At 41.8% G+C, this 21,992-nt stretch overlaps 1 protein-coding gene across 2 annotated transcripts in view; it reads left to right on the forward strand.

The window, feature by feature from the left end:
* LOC130277570 (ubiquitin carboxyl-terminal hydrolase CYLD-like) overlaps positions 1-21,992 on the forward strand; it is a 64,318-nt gene that overhangs the window by 27,943 nt on the left and 14,383 nt on the right. For both annotated transcript variants that reach the window (XM_056528275.1, XM_056528279.1), the window contains exon 9: positions 21,373-21,464. In XM_056528275.1, coding sequence (XP_056384250.1) covers positions 21,373-21,464 — 92 coding nt within the window. The remainder of the gene's footprint in view (positions 1-21,372; positions 21,465-21,992) is intronic.

The raw sequence follows: 21,992 nt of genomic DNA on the forward strand, positions 1-21,992 counted from the left end.
TTTCCACTTGGTGACAGAAAATAAAGATCTTGCAGTGAGGAGCTGAAAAACAAAGCAGAAAGTTGGAGAAGTTTTTATTGTGCATAAAATATGGTGTTATATACATAAGCTGGAAAATGTTCCATTCCTGCAGCTGCCAGCTCTCAAGTTCAGCTATGCTCTACTAGGCAAACAAGAACAAGAAAACAGACTGCTTGGAATGATATGCACTGCACACAACCACTATTTAGATACTATTTAGTCACAGAAAATCCATTTTTGATTTATAGTATCACAAAGACCAAACACTGTTAACCCCTTAAGGAGAGAGCCATTTTTTTTGCAAATCTGACCTGTGCCACTTTAAAGGGGTACTCCGCCCCTGGCATCTTATCCCCTATCCAAAGGATAGGGGATAAGATGTCAGATCGCCACGGTCCCGCTGCTGGGGACCCCGGGGATCGCCGCTGCGGCACCGAGCTATCATTACTGCACAGAGCGAGTTCGCTCTGTGCATAATGACGGGCGATACAGGGGCCGGAGCAGCGTGACATCATGGCTCCGCCCCTCATGACATCACGGCCCGTCCCCTTAATGCAAGTCTATGGCAGGGCGGTGTGACGACCGCCGTGCCCCCTCCCATAGACTTGTATTGACGGGGCGAGCCGTGAAGTCACAAGGGGCGGGCCGTGACGTAACGATGCTCCGGCCTCTGTATTGCCCGTCATTACGTGCAGAGCGATCTCGCTCTGCGCAGTAATGATAGCGGGGTGCTGCAGCAGCAATCCCCAGGGTCCCCAGTAGCGGGACCCCGGCGATCTGACATCTTATCCCCTATCCTTTGGATAGGGGATAATATGTCTAGGGGCGGAGTACTCCTTTAAGTATTATTAACTGTTCAATGCTTTTACTTATGAATTTGAGTCTGAGATGTTTTTTTTTTTTTGTGACGTATTCTACTTTAAGATAGTGTACATTTTCGTCGATACTTGCATCGTTTCTTGGTGAAATTTTGCATTTTTCGTACATTGAAGCTCTCTGTTTGTAAGGAAAATGGATATCCCAAATAAATGATATATTGATTCACATATACAATATGTCTACTTTATGTTTGCATTATAAAGTTGACATGTTTTTACTTTTTCAAGACATCAGAGGGCTTCAAAGTTCAGCAGCAATTTTCCAAATTTTCACGAAAATTACAAAATCTGAATTTTTCAGGGGCCAGTTCAGTTTGAAGTGGATTTGAGGGGCCTTTCTGTGAGAAATTCCCCATATATGACCCCATTATAGAAACTGCACCCCTCAAAGTATTCAAAATGACATTCAGAAAGTCTGTTCTCCTCCACGTTGCTGCTATTCCTGTAAAACACCTAAAGGGTTGACAATCAAAATTTCCCTTTTTTGCACTAACACGTTCATTTTTCATTTTTACAAGGATTAAAAGGAGAAATAGCCACCAAAATGTGTAACCCAACTTCTCTTGAGTAAGGAAATATCTCTGGATGTGAAATGCTCTGTGTGCGCAGTAGAGGGCTCAGAAGGGAAGGAGCAACATTGGGATTTTGAAGAGTGAATGTTGCTGAAATGGTTTTTGGGGGGCATGTCACATTTAGGAAGCCCCCATGGTGCCAGAACAGCAAAACAGCCCCACATGGCATACTATTTGGGAAACTACACCCCTCAAGGAACATAACAAGGGCTACAGTGAGCGTTAAAGGGGTATTCCAGGATCTTTTTTTATTTGACTATGCTACAGGGGCTGTAAAGTTAGTGTAGTTCATAATATAGTGTCTGTACCTGTGTGTGATGGTTTTCTCACAATTCTTCTGTGATTAACAGCATACAAAATTACTCATGTCTCAAGATTTCCCAGGTTGCAATGCAATGAGTACTGACATCGCTAGTCAGTTGATCAGAGGGAGCCTATCTTGCTTCAACTTTGCAACAGCTGTAGACCCCCTGGTTAGAAAACACTGTGTTTCAATGGGTGTGGTGGCTGATGGGTGGGAGGAAATAAAGTGACCTCAAACTTTCAAGCATGGAACTGTGGGATGTGTAGTTTAGAGAACAAAATGCAACAGGAAATGCCCAGTTCTGGCAGCTAAGTACTAAAATCACCTTATGGTGGATAACCCCTTTAACACCCCACAGGTGTTTGACAAATTTTCGTTATAGTTGGACGTAAAAATGAAAATTTTTCATTTTCACAATGTGTAATAGGGGAAAAAGCCCCCAAAAATTTGTAACCCCATTTCTTCTGAGTATGGAAATACCTCATATGTGGCCGTAAAGTGCTCTGTGGATGCACTACAATACTCAGAAGAGGAGGAGCAAAAATTGGGTTTTGGAGAGAGAATTTAGCGGAAATGGTTTTTGAGGGGCATGTCGCATTTAGGAAGCCCCCATGGTGACAGAACAGCAAAAAAACACCCCGTATGGCACACTAGTTGGGAAACTACACCCCTCAAGGAATGTAACAAGGAGTACAGTAAGCCTTAAAGGGGTACTCCAGTGGAAAACATATTTTTTTTTTTATTAACTGATGCCAGAAAGTTAAACAGATTTGTAAATTACTTCTATTAAAAAATCTTTACCCTTCCAGTACTTTTTAGCAGCTGTATGTTACAGAGGAAATTCTTTTCTTTTTTAATTTATTTTTTGTCTTTTCCACAGTGCTCTCTGCTGACACCTGATGCTCGTCTCAGGAACTGTCCAGAGCAGGAGAAAATCCCCATAGCAAACCTATGCTGCTCTGGACAGTTCCTGATACTGACAGAGGTGTCAGCAGAGAGCACTGTGGACAAAGCAAAAGAAATCCAAAAAGAAAAGAATTTCCTCTGTAGCATACAGCTGCTACAAAAGTACTGGATGGGTATAGATTTTTTAATAGAAGTCATTTACAAATCTGTTTAACTTTCTGGCACCAGTTGATTTAAAAAAAAAAAAAAAAAATGTTTTCCACCGGAGTACCCCTTTATGACCCCACAGGTGTTAGACGAATTTCCGTTAAAGTTAGACGTAAAACGCTGGTGTAACCCCCAAATTTTTACAAGGGGTAATAGGAAACCCCCCCCCCCCCCCCCCCCACAATTTATTATGAGTATGGAAATACCCCATATGTGGACGTAAAGTGCTCTGCGGGCGCACTACAGGGCTCAGAAGAGAGCCAGCTTAATTCACTCTCCAAAAGCCCAATGGCACATTGGGTTTTTGGAGAGTGAATTTTTCTGGAATTGAAGTTGGGGGCCATGTGCGTTCACAAAGCCCCCATGGTGCCAAAACACTGACCCCCCCCCCCCCCACATGTAACCCCATTTTGGAAATTACACCCCTCGTGGAATGTAATAAGGGGTGCAGTGAGCATTATTTAAACCCCACTGGCGTCTGACAGATTTTTGGAACAGTGGGTTGTTCCATTGAGGAGTGCATTTTCCAAAATCAGGTAAAATTTGCTTTTTTTTATTTTTTTTTTAGAACCTCTGGTGCAATCAGCCACCCCTTTGCAAACCCCCAATTTATACCTCAAATGTACATGGTGCGCTTTCACTCCTGAGCCCTGTTGTGTGTCCACAGAGCACTTTACGTCCACATATGGGGTATTTGTATACTTGGGAGAAATTGCGTTATTTTGGCGGCCATCAAACCAGAAATCTGTGGCTCATAACCATCCGGACTGGGGTCCAGGCGGGGTCACCTATATGGAGAGACAGGGGAAATTGTATGGGGGACCTCTACTAGCATTGCCCTGCGGCGCTGCCTTCTGAGGGGCTCATCATCATTGGATAATGACGAGGGGGGAGGAGGAAGAAATATGGGAGTCTCGGTGTCGGAGGGAAGCGCATGGCATATGCCTTCTCAACCGAAAAAGGCTTTGGCGTATTAATATATATATTTTTTTTTTTTTGGAGGGGGGTGTACATGTAGTGTTTTAAATTTTTTTCAATGTGTAGTGTAGTGCTTTTTACGTTTACTATAGGCTTGCTTTTTGCGGGGCAGGTTTTTAGTTTTTTTTGCACTTTATGGGGTGCATTTGCGGTCTGTGCCACCAGCAACTGTTCTGTGCTGTGTGGCCGGACTGTACCCAGTGTGCAAACTGAGCTGATTGTTGATCAGTGATCAGCGCTGATTACTGATCAGCACTTTTTTGGGTGCAGGGTTTTTATGCGTTTTTTTATGCTCTGCGCTGTGTGGCCTGACCACAAACCCCCATCAAAAAAGTGCTGATTAGTAATAATTTGCTGATCAGCAATCATTGCAGTCTGCACACAGGGTATGGTCCGTTGCTGGTGGCACGAACCGCATACACCCCCCAAAAAAGTGCAAAAAAAAAATCTGCACCCCATAAAAAGCTAGGGGCATGCAGCAGACCAGTGGTCGCCAAAGTGTGGCCCTCTAAATGTAGCAAAACTACAACTCCCAGCATGCCCGGACAGCCGTTGGCTGTCTGGGAATGCTGAGAGTTGTAGTTTAACAATATATGGATGGCCACAGTTTAGAGACCACTACACATTTATTGGCTTGCAGACTTATAATGTGAGTGCAGATACTTACATTTTCTATTATTATTATTTTACACTAGTCTAATATTTACTAATAATTTTTTTTTAGAATGTTAGATTTTTTTTCTAGTTTTCCATATATATATTTCATAATAATCCTGAAATCTTGTGTGGTAGCTTGGGGGGTGTAGGGTGAATAGGGTGTAGCTGTGCAGTGATGAAAGGGTGTGGCATTAACCCTTAACTTTGGTGACGCCAGGGTGCGGGTTTCTCCTCATATATATATATATCCTACCACCACCCGTCCCAGGAACGATATGGAGGAATCAAGGTTTGTCCACAACCAGAATTGTAGTAAACTGGAAATAACTTTGTTTGCTGATTTCAACCTGCATAAAATCTGCAGTAGTCTATACAGAGGACCGATACTTAGGCTCCTCACAGGTTGTTTGGGACCTTGAAGGGAATAAGCTTTGAGGCTTGTTTTACGCTGTTCCGCTGAATTTAGGGGTTTGATTTAGGTTCAGTAGTCACGTAGGATTTTAGGAGAGAGTTGGATAAACTCACGGTTAGCAAGATTCTGAAGAGATAGGCTTGTAGGTATGCACGGAGCTGTGTTCTCTCTGTTAGTCCGGAACTCAAGAGAGATATGATTGGAAACAGCGCCCTTATATGGCAAGGGGGCAGGCTCAAAGCTTATTGGATCCCCAAACCTGTCAGTCCTATTACAAAAGATTATGGTACATCAGGTGGCACAACCACGTGACCTGGACCTTAGCATAACACATTTACTGTAGATCACATGACCTAAGGTCCTGGAAGTAACCTTTATAAAATGAAATATATACAATATACTCATTAAATTAAAGAAGGAAGAGGCGACTAGGGGTTATCCCATTAAGAGACTCCTATCAGGACAAAGGAACTCTGACTATGGGGACTTAACGACACAAGGTACAGGACCATGTCCAGTACCGGGACACCACACTTGCAATATCCTTCCTGTTCTGTACAGCTCATTTCCCAGTAATGCCTTTCTTCTAAGCACAGACAAGGAGTACAGTGAAATTTGACACCAATAGAGAGTGCACTGGATCCACCACTTTTCACAGCAAAGCCCAGCTTCCCCCTCCCTGGAAAATGACCTCTGAAAAGGTCACAAAGAATGTTTAGTAGTGTCTACAGTTCATCATAATGATGGGACAGGTCCTGTGTATTGTTGTCTATGTCCATGGGTCCTGCCATCAAGCATATCTCTAAATGCTGTTAAAACAGCTCAGGCAAAATGGTAAAAAAATAAAATATATCAGAAAATAGAAACAGATTAGAAAAAAAAGTACATGATTTGGTGTCTGGCTCTAATCAGGAAAAAAATGTTAGTGATACATCCCCTTCAAGTATCCACTGCCATTATTACATTATTGCTGATACTTTGATTAGTATGATGCCATTTTTCCAGTTGTCCAGTATAAACACTAATGTGGCCGGAATTTTGTTCAATTTTATTTCATTGCCCACTAGACACTGGCAGAGGTTGGGTAGATTATAGCTGTTTTTTCTCTATGACTCCTATAACAGTGAGGAGAATCTCAGGAGGCCTAAAAAATCCAAAAGTCCTAGCTTCAAGTAAACCTGAAATTTACATGCAATGATGGATCATCTGAATTGGAAAATGAGAGAAAGATGCTGTGAGTTGTGTTCCTCCTCTCCAACATCTGCCATCATATTCATGTCTAATATATATGACCAAATTTAATCACATGCTTTAAATGACAGTTTGACTTTATAGTCACCGTCATTTTAAACAAAGTTCCTTCATTTAATATCCAGCGATCTGTGACATGTTTGAAAGTTTCTTCATTTACCATTAGTTACTCCTTACCAAAAATTACACCCAGAGAAAAACAGCTTTGACATCTGTGCCACTGGGTGTCTTACTTCTCTGCAGTCTGTTGTTCACTGCCTGTTGTTAGGGGAATTCCATCTCTAGTAACACACACTCCAGGAGGATCTTTACTGTCCCTAAAAGATGAATTAAGGCATCCCTCTTAGCACGTCTCAGTAGTACCTTGTAAGACCAGAGCATGAGTGACACCTTCATATGCCATCTATTGTACTGTTCTGCGTAAATTATTCCCGAGCACAATACCAGCCTGTTAGTCCAGTGCTCTTACACCAGCACTGTTTCATTACATAACAGTAAAGACCAGGTGCAATTGGCCAGACAATTTAGGGAGTAAGTTCTTGTGTGCAAAGGTTTTTAAAAATCTTCTGTTTTTTGCTGTGTTCTACTACTTTTACACAATAAAAACATTTTTTTTCATGGGGGTGGGGGACACATCCACCACCAAGAGGCAACATTTGTTTTGATGAGGGCTGGCTTTATGAGCCTAGTTAGCATGAGGTAATTTTGGCATGTGAAAGCAATGCTAACACTTGTGAATGGTAAAAAGCAGCCTGCACAGGTGTTATGCATTTGTGTTGCTAGCCGTAGGCCTTCACCTGTGCAAAATCCTGGGCAGATATAGCATTTCTTTATGTGTTTGTAATTGAAGTACAGTGAAACTTTCTGAGACAGCCATCGGTTTTAAAAAGGACTTCCCCTATCTGATGTGACCGGTTTTCCACCTAATATAGTCTAAGTAAGTGCCCCTTCAGAGACAGGGAAATAGAAAACAGGAATTTGGTCTTAGAGGAGCTGCTCAGTGTAGACTCAAATACAACTGCAGACGAGGCACAGGCCAACATACCATATTTTCCGGCCTATAAGACGACTGGACGTATAAGACGACCCCCAACTTTTACAGTTAAAATATAGAGTTGGGAAATACTCGCCATATAAGACTGCCCATCTTCAGCAATACGGTACCTTACCATTGTTCCCCCCCACACTAGGTTGTCAGCATAGTTCCCCCACATTAGGTTGGCAGTATAGCTCTCCTACATTAGGTTGTAGTTCCCTCACTTTAGGTTGTAGTTTTCCCACATTAGTAGGCAGCGGACCCCACAGACATACAGCCTTCCGTCATATACAGTGTATGGCTGGAGGCTGTATGTCTGTGTACTGCCCCACTTCAGTGCTCCGACCACCGTTCCTCCGGTCCAAGGTCACGATCTACTGCTATGCATACGTGGAGCAGTGGTCGTTGCACCGAAGATGATGTGCTGGTAACTTACCATGCACGCGCTTCCTTGCTGCTCTGCGGTTTCTATGGGTGCACGCACGGAACGTCAGTGACGTCCCTGCGTTTTTATAGTTAATGCGGGGCCGCAGAAAGGTAACCCGGACATTCTTGTGTCCTGAAAAGATCTTTCGGGACGCAGGGATGTCCCGAATGTGACAGGGGAGGTTAATCTCGGCCAGGACGCCCAGGGTATGGATAATCCATATCCCAGGCGTCCTGAATGACTGCAGCACCCGGTGTATAAGACGCCCCCCCGACTTTAGAGAACATTTTACGGGGTTAAAAAGCAATTTTATATGCCGGAAAATACGGTATCTTGTACTTTCTTGAGGTCTACCAGAATTAATCTCCCCTTTTTGTGTATATACTATAGGCGTCTTGGCCCGACTGTTAACCCCTATAAGGTGGGAATGGTAAACCTAAATAACCAGTACCTAAGGTGTCCAATAACGGTTAACCATTCCCAGCTCATAGGGATTAACAGTTGGGCCAAGACGCTTACAGTATATAAACAAAAGGAGAGATTAAAGGATATTCCAGGATCTTTTTTTAGTTGACTGTGCTACAGGGGCTGTAAAGTTAGTGTAATTCATAATATAGTATCTGTACATGTGTGTGACAGTGGTCTCACAATTCTTCTGTGATTATCGCCTCAATATTAAATTTTAACAGCATACAAAATTACCCATGTCTCAGGATTTTCCTGGTTGCAGTGCGTCAAAACCTGACATCCCTAGTCAGGTGATCAGAGGGAGTCTGTCCTTCTTCAATGGGTGGAGCGACCGCTGGGTGGGAGAGAGTTCATTTTGCAACAGCTGTCAGCACCCTGATTAGAGAACACTGATGTATTGCATTGAAGGGATCATGGGTGTGTTTCAATGGGTAGGATGGCTGATGTGTGGGAGGGAGGAAAGTGACTTCATACTTACAAACTATGGGACTTGTAGTTTGAGAACAAAATTTGCGCATTATAAGCGCAACTCCACAAGGTCAGTATTTCACTGTGGTGTGGTGGAGGGTTGCACACCCACTGATATACTACCTTGGTTTATTTTTTCCCCATTGTTTCCTTCAGAGACAGAACACCCCTTTAACCCCAGGACTTACAATATGTAGACAAACATATTGGACCCTTACACATTATGGGGGAGATTTATCAAAACCTGTGCAGAGGAAAAGTGGTGCAGTTGCCAATAGCAACCAATCAGATCGCTTCTTTCATTTTTCACAGGCCTTTTGGAAAATGACGAACACCTGGCACTGCTCTCAGGGACTCAATCCTATGTATGCTGCCGTCAGTAAGTGTTGCGCTCAATTCACTTTAGCTGGATGTGTGATGGTGCTCACACTATAAGAATTCAGTTAAACATTGTTTCCAAAGAGAGCAAAAGAAAGAAGCAGTTCACTCAACAATCCATTGCTGTTTATTCGGTACAGTAGTTACATTGGCAACATACGGTCAGATGGAACGGCAGGGCAGGAGGCATAGCAGAGCCCTGTCCAAAGAGACGGCGCCATTTCACGCCCTCTGGGCGTTTCTTCAGGCCCGGAATTGACATCATGCTGCAGGTAAAGCCTCTTTATATAGACTACTCTTATGAAAGTGATACAAATAAAAACAGTGTATAATACATCAAGACTATATAAAAACTATGAAAGGCTCAACCTGGAACTTCATAGAAAGGCTGAAAACTAGTTTCTTTCATTGAAACCTAATACACCTATTGCATCTAGCTCCGCTATCCAGCGGGCTTCCCTCTGAAGTAAAGTTCTATGTCTGTCTCCTCCCCTTTCATCCACTTCGCCTCTCTCCAAACCTGCAAATTTTATGCATGTAAAATCTCCTTTGTGAGCCTCTCTTATATGTGCTATTAGTCTGGGTACCCCTTTACCGTTTTTTATAGATCTTGCATGTTCTCGGATTCTTTCGAACAGCCTTCTTTTCGTTTTTCCCAACATAGATGTGTCCACAGGGACACAACAGGCAATACACTACGTATGTAGTCTTTCATGTTATTAACTGTTTCACTTCTATGAACTTGGGACCCAGTCTAAATGTACACTTATTTAAATTCAATTCACACATGGAACAATGTCCACATTTGAAGTTCCCTTTTGTCTCGTTTGTTTAACTTTTTCTTGGCTGTGCTTTTTAAAAAATCGCCTATGGTTTTATTTCTTTTAAATGTGACTATTGGTCTGTTCTGGGCTGTTCCTTTTATATCCTGATCTTGCTCTAGGATATACCAATTCCGGTGGATAATATCTGAAAGAGTTTTATTCATAGGGGAGTTACCAAAAGAATCTCCTCTCCTCCTTTTTATTTATTTGTTTTTAGATAATAACTCTCTTCTAGGTTTTGATTCGGCTCTATCAAAAGCCTTTGCTACAATATCTGAAGGATAGCGGAGCTAGATGCAATAGGTGTATTAGGTTTCAATGAAAGAAACGAGTTTTCAGCCTTTCTATGAAGTTCCAGGTTGAGCCTTTCATAGTTTTTATATAGTCTTGATGTATTATACACTGTTTTTATTTGTATCACTTTCAAAGAGGCTTTACCTGCGGCATGATGTCAATTCCGGGCCTGAACAAACGCCCAGAGGGCGTGAAACGGCGCCGTCACTTCGGACGGGGCTCTGCTGCGCCTCCTGTCCTCCTGTTCCATCTGACCGTATGTTGCCAATGTAACTACTGTACCGAATAAACAGCAATGGATTGGTGAGTGAACCGCTTCTTTCTTTCGCTCTCTTTGGAAAGAAGAAAGCTGATTGGTTGCTATGGGCAACTGCACCACTTTTCCTTTTGCACAGTTTTTGATAAATCTCCCCCTATATCTACAAGAGCTTTAAGGAATATCCAATAGTAATTCCATAGCAATTACTATGGAGTGTCTTCCCCCTGTTTTTTTTGGAAGACCTTTTACAAGACATTTTGAAGTGTGTCTGTAGAAAAGCATTTGTGTGGTCATTTGTGAGGTCAGATACTGATGTTGAATGAGAGGGCCTTGCTCACAATCTCCATTCTTGCTCAAAGGTCAGGGCTTTGTGCGGTCCAGTCAAGTTCTTCCACACCATCTCACCCAATCATGCCTTTATTCACCTTCTTTTGTGCATTGGGTTGTCCAAAATGTCTCCATATTCTCCTTCACTAAAAATGACATCTGAATTCCCACAGCATTATCGCTCCTCCACCAAACTTTATTTGTCTGACTAAATTGTGCCAAGAGTAACGTTCTCCTGGCATTTGCCAATTCTAGGTTTGTCCATCAAACAGCCAAATAGAGAAGTGTACTTCAATATTCCACTGAATACATTTCCATTGCTCCAGAGTGACTCCAGTGACTCTGTGCTTTTCACCACTTCATTTGACACTTTGCTTTGGGCTTGGTAAGGCTTCCATGCAGCGATGGGAACGCATGTTATGAACCTCCTGGTACCCAGTTTTTATGCTGATTTTAATACCAATAGTAAAAGGGTGTAGCTCACTTTTTGTTATATAACTGAGGTTACTGTCACAATCCTATACCTTAACCCGGTCAGGGCGTATGGGTACGCTCTTGCCCCCTGGTACTTAAGATTGCAGGGCGTACCTGTGCGCCCTGGACTCGTTATTGGGGTTTGAAGCATGCTCATGTACTGAGCACACTTCAAACCCGGTGAGTCCCGACTATCAGCTGATGCTGATGCCCAGCATTAACACTTTAGACACTGCAATCAAAGTTGATTGCGGCATCTAAAATGAAAATAAAACAATCCCGGAAGCTCGGAGGAGCTTATCGGGACCATTGCGATGAAATCTCGATTTCCCGATCAGCTAACAGGACGGCGGAGGACCCTTACCTGCCTCCTCTCTGTCCGGTCAGTGATCCTCTGCTGGCTTGAGCAGCAGAGCACTGATAACACTACTCAATGCTGAGCCAAAGCTCTGTACTGAACAGTGTATGCAATCGCAAGATTGCGTGTTATAGCCCCCTATGGGGGGGGCTAAAAGAAAAAAGTTAAATATGTTTTAAAGAAAGAAAAAAAAAGTTGATAAATGTGAATAAGCCCCTCCCCTAATAGTTTGAATTAGCCCCCTTTTCCCATTTAAAAAAAAAAAAAATAATGTAATAAAAAATAAACATCTGTGGTACTGCCATGTGCATAAATGTCGGAACTGTTAAAATATATGTTAGTTAAACTGGCCTGTCGATGATGTACAAGTAAAAAAAAAAATGGCAAATTCCAAAATTGTGCATTTTTTGGTCACTTCATATACCATAAAAAAATTTATAAAAAGCGATAAAGTCCCATCAAAACAAAAATGATACCAATAAAAACTGCAGATCCCTCATATAGCCCCGAATGCGGAAAAATTAAGTTTTATAGTGGTCAGAAGATGGCAAATTTGAAACATACTACGGTAATTTTGGATCATATAGATATAATTTTTTTAAGTAGTAAATTAAAATCTACATGAATTGGGTATCGTTTTGACCATGTGGCTCTACAGAATAAAGATAGGGTGTCATTTTTACTGAAAATGCACTGAGTACAAATGGAAGCCCCCAAAAGCCACAAATGGTGTTTTTTTTTTTTTTGTTGTTGTTTTGTTTCACCACACAAATAAGTGTTTCTTGTTTTGCCGCAGATTATGTTATAAAATATGATTTTTAGAAGGGGAGGAGGAAAAAGTGCAAAAATTTTTTTTTCCCGAGTCAGAGTGGTATTCCACTGGAAAAAATATTGTAAATTACTTCTATTTAAAAATCTTAATCCTTCCAGTACTTATCAGCTGCTGTATGTTCCAGAGGAAGTGCTTTTCTTTTAGAATTTCCTTTCCTTACTGACCACAGTGCTCTCTGCTGACACCTCTGTTCATTTTAGGAACTGTCCAGAGTAGGATCAAATCTCCATAGCAAACCTATCGTGCTCCTGACAATTCCTAAAATAAACAGAGGTGTTAGCAGAGAGCACTGTCGTCAGACAGAAAATAAATTCAAAAAGAAAAGAACTTCCTGTGGAGTATACAGCAGCTGATAAGGATTAAGATTTTTTTATCGAAGTAATTTAGAAATCTGTTTAACTTTCTGGCACCAGTTAACAAAAAAAATCAAGACGCCAAAAATAGAGAGTCCCCTAGGTCAGTGTTTCTCAAGCACGGTCCTCAAGTACCCCCAACAGGCCATGTTTTCAGGATTTTCTTAGTCTTCCACAGGTGATATAACTGTGGTGATGCCTGATGCACTGACCATAATATTATAACCTGTGAAAAACTAAAGAAATCTAGAAAACATGACCGGCTAGGGGTACTTGAGGACCGCGCTTGAGAAACACTGCTCTAGGTCATATAGATAATTAATTATATATTAATAAAAAAATATATAATGAAAATATATGCAAGAATGATGAGACTGGATCACATAGCTCTTGTGAATCCAATCATATATAGATATTATAACAGTATTTCAAAGGCACTAGGACATGACATGAAAAATTTAGAAAAATAAAAATAGCAATATAAAATAATTATGAATATATATATATACACATATATATATATATATATATATATATATATATATATATATATATATATATATATAGCAACAGATCCTTTGTCTGTAATTTATGGTACTCCTAATCCTAATAAAGCCGACTGTGTTTGTTGCACAGTTACATTGTCTTTATATAGTGTCTCTTTAATGTTGGTGTAATTACACCTCCTACCCGCTCCAGTAGCTCATCTGTACAGTGGCAATTATTAGTTATTACTGTACAGGATTGACCTCTATACTCCTGCAGGAGTTGAGGTATAGTTCGTCTGTATAGCAGCAGGTTACGTAGCAGCAGTTATATAGCAGCATTTTTCAGTCCCGTGCACAGGAGCATAATGCACTGATGAGGACTACTGTAGTCATTTATTCATATTGGATATATCCAATAGCGATCCTTGCTTATAAAAAGATGATGGTAGACTACTACCACCATCATACCTATATTTGTGCTGCTGAAGAAAGGACAGTAGTCCTGAAATGCATCCAGCCTATTTTTATCATATCTGTGAAATCAGTTATACATTTATCCAATTTGAATAAACCACTACAGTGTGTTGGCACCTAGAGATAGAGATTCCCGCTGGCAACCACGAGGTTGAGCGTTCTGAACATCGTTGCTCCACATCAGGGCATTATCATTCTGTGCACAGGACTGAAAAATGCTGCTATATAACTGCTGCTACACAGGAGTGGAGGTATAGTTAGAGGTCAATCCTGTACAGTAACAGGAACAACTAATAATTGCCATTGTTCAGATAAACGTAACCTCTATCTCCGCTGAAAAGTGATCCCGTCCCGCAACTGCCGCTACTGGAGCTGGTAGGAGGTGTTATTACACCAACATTAAAGAGACACTATATAAAGACAATATAACTTTATAACTGTGTGCGCTGCAAACACAGTCTGCTTTATTAAGAGTGAATTACAGACAAAGGATCTGTTGCTATATATAAACTACCAAGTGGCAAGTGGATATTTATATTCATAATCAAAATTCTAAAATTTTTCATGTGATGTCCTAGTGACTCTTTAAATACGGTTTTAAATCTTTTTTTAAATATTGCTATAATAATAATCATCATTTTGATAAATCTTTTCATTATATTTCTTTATCATTATAATAAATTATATGACCTAGAGGACTGTCTATTTTTGGTTTCTTGATTTTAATACCAGTTGAGGTTTAGAAATAAAAAGGTATCGGCAGAGTCAGCAGAATGTTGGTAACATTCCCTCTCTAGCTTTGCTGTAAATCCTAAGTGCTTTCACTATTCTGTAATACCACTCACAGTTGATCATGAAAGATCTAAGAGAGAATTAATTTCACAAACTGACTTGAAATAAAAAGAATGAAAAGAGAGTCATGCTAGGAAATAAGAATGAGAGGGAGAGCAGTGCTGGGGACCAGGAATGAGAGGGGTAGCCATACTGGAGACCGGCAATTAAATGAAAGCCAAGCTAGGTGCCAGTAATGAGGCACCATACTGGGGACCAGGAATTACATGGTTTAAAAACCAGATATAGGTTCTTGTAGTTTTTCTTCCCCAATGTAGCCTCTTGCTTTTGTTTGCATATTTCCTTTTTTCAGTAAAGACATGTTGCTATGGTGCACATGCATATCATTAGGCTTAAACAGACACTGTCATTTGCAAAACTTTATATATAATGTACTATATGTATATTTGTAATACACATTGGATTGGATTGGATTGGGTTGCATTGAGGCTCTGTTACAGGCTTCAAGGACAAGACAGCATTTTTCACCCAAAAATACACACATTTTTAACCAAGGTATATTACAAATATACATATAATGCTAATATCTTCATTAGATAAAGGGTTTTTGCAAATCACATTGCCAATTTAAAGGGGTATTCCAAGATTTTTTTTTTTTTGACTATACTACAGGGGCTGTAAAGTTAGTGCAGTTCATAATATAGTGTCTGTACCAGTGTGTGATGGTTTTCTCACAATTCTTCTGTGATTTTCACCCCATTATTTATTTTTAACAGCATACAAAATGACTGTTGTCTCAGATTTTTCCCAGGTTGCAATGCGGCCATACATAGCTGCTAGCTGCTGCTAGATCCTGTGTGCTGCTTCCTTACTGCCTAATTACCCCCTTGGGATGCAACTGCAAGGCCCCTTTTTGCAGTCATGGCAGCTGGGGGCCTTATGAAGGCCTCTTGGTTGGTCATGATTGTTCTCCTATTACACCCTGCCATAGGGCATTAGTATTGCAGTGTATTGTGCAAGCTATTGTGCAATTGTGTTCAAGTAAGAACTATTAAAATATAACCCCCTTAACGACCCATGACGTGTATACACCAGCTTTTATTAGCTGGTGGCTGCCGCTAATAGCCACCATGCAGAGATCGCCACGGCTGACTATTAACTTTAGATCGCTGCTAACAAAGTGGACAGCAGCGTCTAAAGGGACTTTTAAATGGCCATTGGTGGTTTAGTGACATAGTGCTGTGAATCATTGGTTGGATTCAATGTCCAGGCTGCCGGAAGCTTACCTTAGCCTCTGTGGCTTCAGATCTTCTGGCATTTATAGAGCCTGTCTGCAGCAGGCTCTATCAATGGAGGACAGAGCACACAGATCAGTGCAGTTCAATAGAACTGTGCTCATCTGTATGCGTAATCTAATGATTCCTCATAGAAGTCCCCTAAGTGTGTTAAAAAAATTGTTTAACACACATACATTAACCATTCCATATTATACGTTTTAATCACCCCCTTTTCCCATATCTATCTATATATATATATATATATATATATATATATATATATATATATATAAAATATAAAACTCAACGTGTGTGTATGTATGTATGTATGTGTGTATGTATGTTTCAGCATCACGTCCAAACGGCTAAAGATATTAACATGAAACTTGGCACACATGTTACATATATGTCAACAACACACATAGGATAGGTGATTTAACCCTTACTCGCCCCCATTTGCCAGGGGCGGGGTTTATATTTAAAGTCCCATACAAGTCAATGAGAAATAGGTTACTGCATAACTTCCAAACGGCTTAAGATATTTCGATAATACTTGGTCACATGTTACTTATATGTCCACTTAAAATATAGGATAGTTAATTTAACCCTTAACTTTTTTTCTCTTTCTTTTTTTTATTTCCCTTTCTTTCTCTTTCTTTCTCCTTTCTCTTTCTTTCTCTCTCTCTTTCTTTCTTTCTATCTCATTAATAGACCCTCAAGGCGGGCTCATTGTACTATATTATACTATTAATATGGCTCCTTATACTATAGTGTCACTTTATGCCCCTTATGTCTGACAGTCTCACTTTCTGCATAAATTGTTGCCTTTTGTTTGTAATACAGACGATAACTCTTACTCTATGATATATTGAGAATGCATCACACATCTGAGACAGATATCATGTTTTATGGGCAGCGCGGTAGTTCGGAGGTTAGCACTGTTGCCTTGCAGCACTCTGGTCCTGATAGGTTTAGGTTGTGAGCCCCAATGTGCACAGGGACCAATTTGAGTGTGCAGCGCTGCGGAATCTCTGTGGCTATATAAATAAAGGGTTATTATTATTTTTAAGAGGTCCAAATTTTAAGCTGCTGCTTTAACCATTGAAACCATAACTTGGTCAGACCATGCAGCATAGACCAGAACACTTTCACTCATCTGCTACACACAGTGCCTTGCAAAAGTATTCACCCCCCCACCCCCCACCCCATTTTTTTTTTGCGCCAAAATTGCAGAGCTTGGTGCCAAAAATTGGCAATTTTTGTGGCAAAATTGTCGATTTTTGTGCCAACTTTTACATCCAAGAAAATTCTGGTGGAAACATCTCACTAAATATTCCATGGTTACTAGTGCCCAGACAAGCTAAAACTGTATAGATAAAACATTGCTGAGCTTAAATGTGAGTGCAGGTGCAGTGACCAAGAAAAAAAAATTAAAATAAAAAAAATATACACCGTATTTATCGGCGTATAACACGCACTTTTTAGGCTAAAATTTTTAGCCTAAAGTCTATGTGCGTGTTATACGCCGATAATCCGCTGCAGTTCAATGATTTAAAGCGGGCGCTTTAAATCAATGAACTGCAGCGGCTTTGCAGATGCAGAGACAGCCAGCGCTGCCAGCTTCTCTGCCCCTGCCTGCCCTGGGGTCTAGAGCCCTGCTGCCGGCCCTTCTCTCCCCCCTGGCTATCGGCGCCACTGCCCGTTCTCTCCCCCTGACTATCTGTGCCGGCGCCCCATTGACGGCGCCGATAGCCAGGGGGAGAGAAGCGGCGCCGGCAATGGGGCAGCGGCGCCGACAGCCAGCGGTAGAGAAGGGGCAGCGGCACCCATTGCCGGCGCCGCTGCCCCGTTGCCTCCCCCCCATCCCCGGTTGCATAATTACCTGTTGCCGGGGTCGGGTCCGCGCTGCTTCAGGCCTCCGGCGTGCGTCCCCTGCGTCGTTGCTATGCGCCGCGCTGTGCAGTGCATAGCAACAACGCAGGGGACGCACTCCGGAGGCCTGAAGCAGCGCGGACCCGACCCCGGCAATAGGTAATTATGCAACCGGGGATGGAGGGAGGCAACGGGGCAGCGGTGCCGGCAATGGGTGCCGCTGCCCCTTCTCTCCCCCTGGCTGTCGGTGCTGGCAATGGGGCGCCAGCACCGATAGCCAGGGGGAGAGAAGGGCCGGCAGCAGGGCTCTAGACCCCAGGAAAGGCAGGAGGAGAGAAGCGGGCAGCGACGGCCTCTCTCCCCCTGCCTTTCCTGGGGGTGTATCGGGGTATACACCCGCACACACGCACCCTCATTTTACCATGGATATTTGGGTAAAAAACTTTTTTTACCCAAATATCTTTGGTAAAATGAGGGTGCGTGTTATAGGCCGGTGAGTGGTATACCCCGATAAATACGGTATATATTTTTTATAATAATTTCTTTTTTTTAAATAATTACTTACATAAGACCTCCAGCACCCCCCCCCCCCCCCCCACACACACACACACACACACACACAAAAAATAAAACTACAATCAAAAAGCTGGTGTGAAATTTCTGATGTAATCCGCACTCTCACCCTTTTGAAAATATCATGTAAAGCAGACAATATACGTGGGCACGCCCACTTTTACAAAACTGACATGAACTGCGGCATAAAGCTCTTTGAAAATGTGGTCGATACTTTTCGCACCAAAATAGTTTTATTTTTTTTTATTTATTTTTTTTGCCGCAAAATTCTTTGAAAATCTCTCTGTGTACTTTATAAAGATTTATGATTTTACTATTGTGCAGAGTTTTGTTTGGCGCACACTGCTACTCCGGCACTTCTAGCTATGTGTACAATGCCACAGCTCTGTGAAGTGTGAGGTAGAGAAGGAGTGCACGGTAGAGCGAGGGGGGGGGGGCTTTCAATATTTGCACAAAATGTATCAAAGGACGTGCGCAACTCTAGTAAATCTTGTGCAAGAGTGTAAATTAGACAAGCAGTGTAAAGGGGTAGATCTTTGTCTACAATAGACACCTAATGAAACATGTTCCCCCATTGACTTTTTCTGTTATTTTGTCCTATTTGTTGTTTGCTTCACAATAAATAAATAAATAAATAAAAAATCTTCAAAGTATCTGTGGAAAAGTAGCCCCTTCCTATTGTCTCATCCCACCTTTTCCTGTTTTTAAAAAAAAAAAAACAACCTTCTAGAGTTCTTTCACTATTATAGGGACTCTGATGTTGACCACATCACCCTCACCCTCATTGTCACAAAGCTGCCGTGAGAGGTCAGTTTATTAACCCTCTTTACAAAAAATGATTAGAATGGAAGATAATGGACACTGTAGCCACATGTACACAAGACTGTGACAAATGCACACTTTCAGAAGAATAATCAGACATTCATTTGTTTCCTTCTCGGTTAAATTTGCCTGTTCTAGAATCCTACCTTCAGGCTTTAAGCAGCAGGGTTTCAAAGGAAGAGATACTGACAATCAAATCTCTCCCCTCTAATAAGGCTTCTGGCCTAAATGGATTTGAAAAAAAAAACTTTTGGTACGGTCCTATCTCCTTACTGTGTGACTTCTGCCAAACTGCTACAGATGCATGGAAATTCCCTTAAGAGAACGTACAGGTGCTTGTTACCTTACCCAAACAGTGTAAATCAACTGACCAGCCCCAAAACTACATTCCAATACCTCTCCTGAACCAGGATCTTAAAATGTCATCAAGAATGATCAGGCTGGTTTTGTCTCTGGCCATCAAGCCTCAGATAATACCCGGTGCCTTCTCAACATATTTCACTATTTGGAAGTGACACACACCCCTGCCTTAGATGTCAAGAAGGCATTAAACTAGCTCTGCTGGTTGTATGTGTTCTCAGTCCTACATGGTTATGGATGGGATTCTCGGGACCCATTTGTTCTGCTATTTCCTCCTTATGCACTCGCCCCCCGGCCACAGTTTTTAACAGTGCACAGCGCACTGTTAAAGGTGCTTAATGTTACCAATGGCAGATAGCAGAGGTGCCCTCTGTCCTACTTCATTTTATCTGGTGTAAACCTTAGTGTGGTAAAACGTGTAATCTCGCTATATGCAGATGAAGTGATTCTCACATTAACCAGCCCTATACAATCCATGATGACAGTCATGACTTAATTTGCAGATTTGGAGATTTATCCTATTATCATCTCAACAAATCAAAAACCCAAGCTCTTCTCCTTAACTTTTTTTAGTTTGTTGACCCTTGTCTGCTTAGAACAACATACACATTGGCAATCCTCTACAAGGTAGCTACATTGGTTACCCATGGGTACAAATTGAAAACACTTTTATACTTCACAAGTTTCTGTGAATGTTGTCTTCCTGACTTCCTTTTGGCATAGTGTGGAGTTGTCAGAGTTCGATAGTGAGGGCATCACTTAGAGCTTTGCAATGATATCGCTCTCAAACACCCTCTACAGATGTAGCAGATTACCTTGAGCTTCCCCTCACTTTTGTTCCAACTTTTTTACCTTCTCTAGACCTTGGCCTATGGAGACCTTGTGGGGGTTTTGTGGGAACATGACCTTATTGCTAAAGGTCAATTGATGCACTTTCAATCCATCCATGTTAAGTTCTCTATCCCACAGAAAGAATTTTACAAATACAGTTCAATCTTACAATAGCGGACACTCACGGGGAGGAAAAAACTTTTGAGAGATGTCCCCTATTGGGGAAAAAAAGGTCCAAAAATCTTTCTTAATGACGGAATACTGTACTTTACTCACTCCAGAGTGTAATTACCTTTAAAACATAATAAAAAGCAATATTACAGGATATTCTCCCAGTGCCGTTTAATCACACCTTAACACCCCCTGTACCATTTACCCCCCCCCTCTTGATCCCTCCAATGTCACTTCATTCCTCCTCTAATATGGATTCAGGTAGAAGACAGACATGGTGCACATCTACAATCTTGCACAATGATCTAATTGCTTCTCAGCATAATATCAAAAACTAACAGGTTGTTAGTATGTACGTTTTGATCAAAAAGAGTGGGTCCCTAACGTCCCTAGCATAAAATGGCGTAGCACTGGGCGGCGACCACCACCGCCGCGACACCAGTACCCACGGGGGGAACGACCCAACTGGCAGAGCGGCCCCAATGCCACTCAAACCAGTCCATGGGTCGCACCTCCCCGCAGACACGGCGCCACGGCAGCAACGGACGCCGCACAGCACCACACCAGTGTGAACAGGATGCTACAGCTCACTTACCATGCTCTCCCAGTCAGACTGGGAGGCTGCTAGGAAAGAAATGGCCCATGTGTAGCTAACTACTACTTATATAGGGTTGGGCTGAGGGGGTCTGTGGATTGAAAACTGAAAGAGTTATGGTTCTTATTAGGTGAATAGAAAAAAAGACATGAAAATTGGCTGTGTCCTCAAGGCTACAATGAGCTGTGTCCTTAAAGGAGTACTCCGCCCTTAGACACCTCATCCCCTATCCAAATACAGTGTTGCTGCCATATAGCCTCCGGTACTGCTACACCCAGTGAAACTCTGTCCTTTCAGAGCCTCTGTTGCAAATTCAGACCAGATAATTGTATTGTCTTTAATTTGTTAGCTAAAGTATGAAAATTGTATACTTATTTAATATTAACATATTATTATCATCACCTGTTGTATTTCCCATATTGTACCTGTTTAGAAATGGCTATGTTTGTGCCACAAAAGTGATGGCCTTGAGGAAGATTTTGGAAGCTGCAGGAAAGAGCACTGGCTTCACTAATGAGGAAAAAGGTAACTAGCTTTCTGTTATCAGTCCACATCTACACCCTGTTCCAAATTATTATGCAAATTATATTTTTCTCATTTACCTGAATAATTGATGTAAATAACAGTCAGCATAATTCTCATGTTATCAACTATTAAGAGTAAAATTCAAATTTTATTGAACAAACCTCAAAAGTAGAGGTGCACCGAAATGGAAATTTCAGAACCGAAACGAAACCGAAATAAAAAAAAATGTCCGGCCGATACCGATACCGAAAATGACTTCTCCCCGTCTTCTGGTAAAATGCAGCGCTCCGCTCATTAGATTAGATTAGATTCCCCCACATTAGATTGCCAGCTCCCCCACATTAGGTTGGGAGTTCCCCCACAATAGTAGGCAGCTCCCCCACAATAGTAGGCAGCTCCCCCACAATAGTAGGCAGCTCCCCCACAATAGTAGGCAGCTCCCCCACAATAGTAGGCAGCTCCCCCACAATAGTAGGCAGCTCCCCCACAATAGTAGGCAGCTCCCCCACAATAGTAGGCAGCTCCCCC

The sequence above is a fragment of the Hyla sarda genome, chromosome 1 (assembly GCF_029499605.1).
Source record: "Hyla sarda isolate aHylSar1 chromosome 1, aHylSar1.hap1, whole genome shotgun sequence".
Lineage (NCBI taxonomy): Eukaryota > Metazoa > Chordata > Amphibia > Anura > Hylidae > Hyla > Hyla sarda.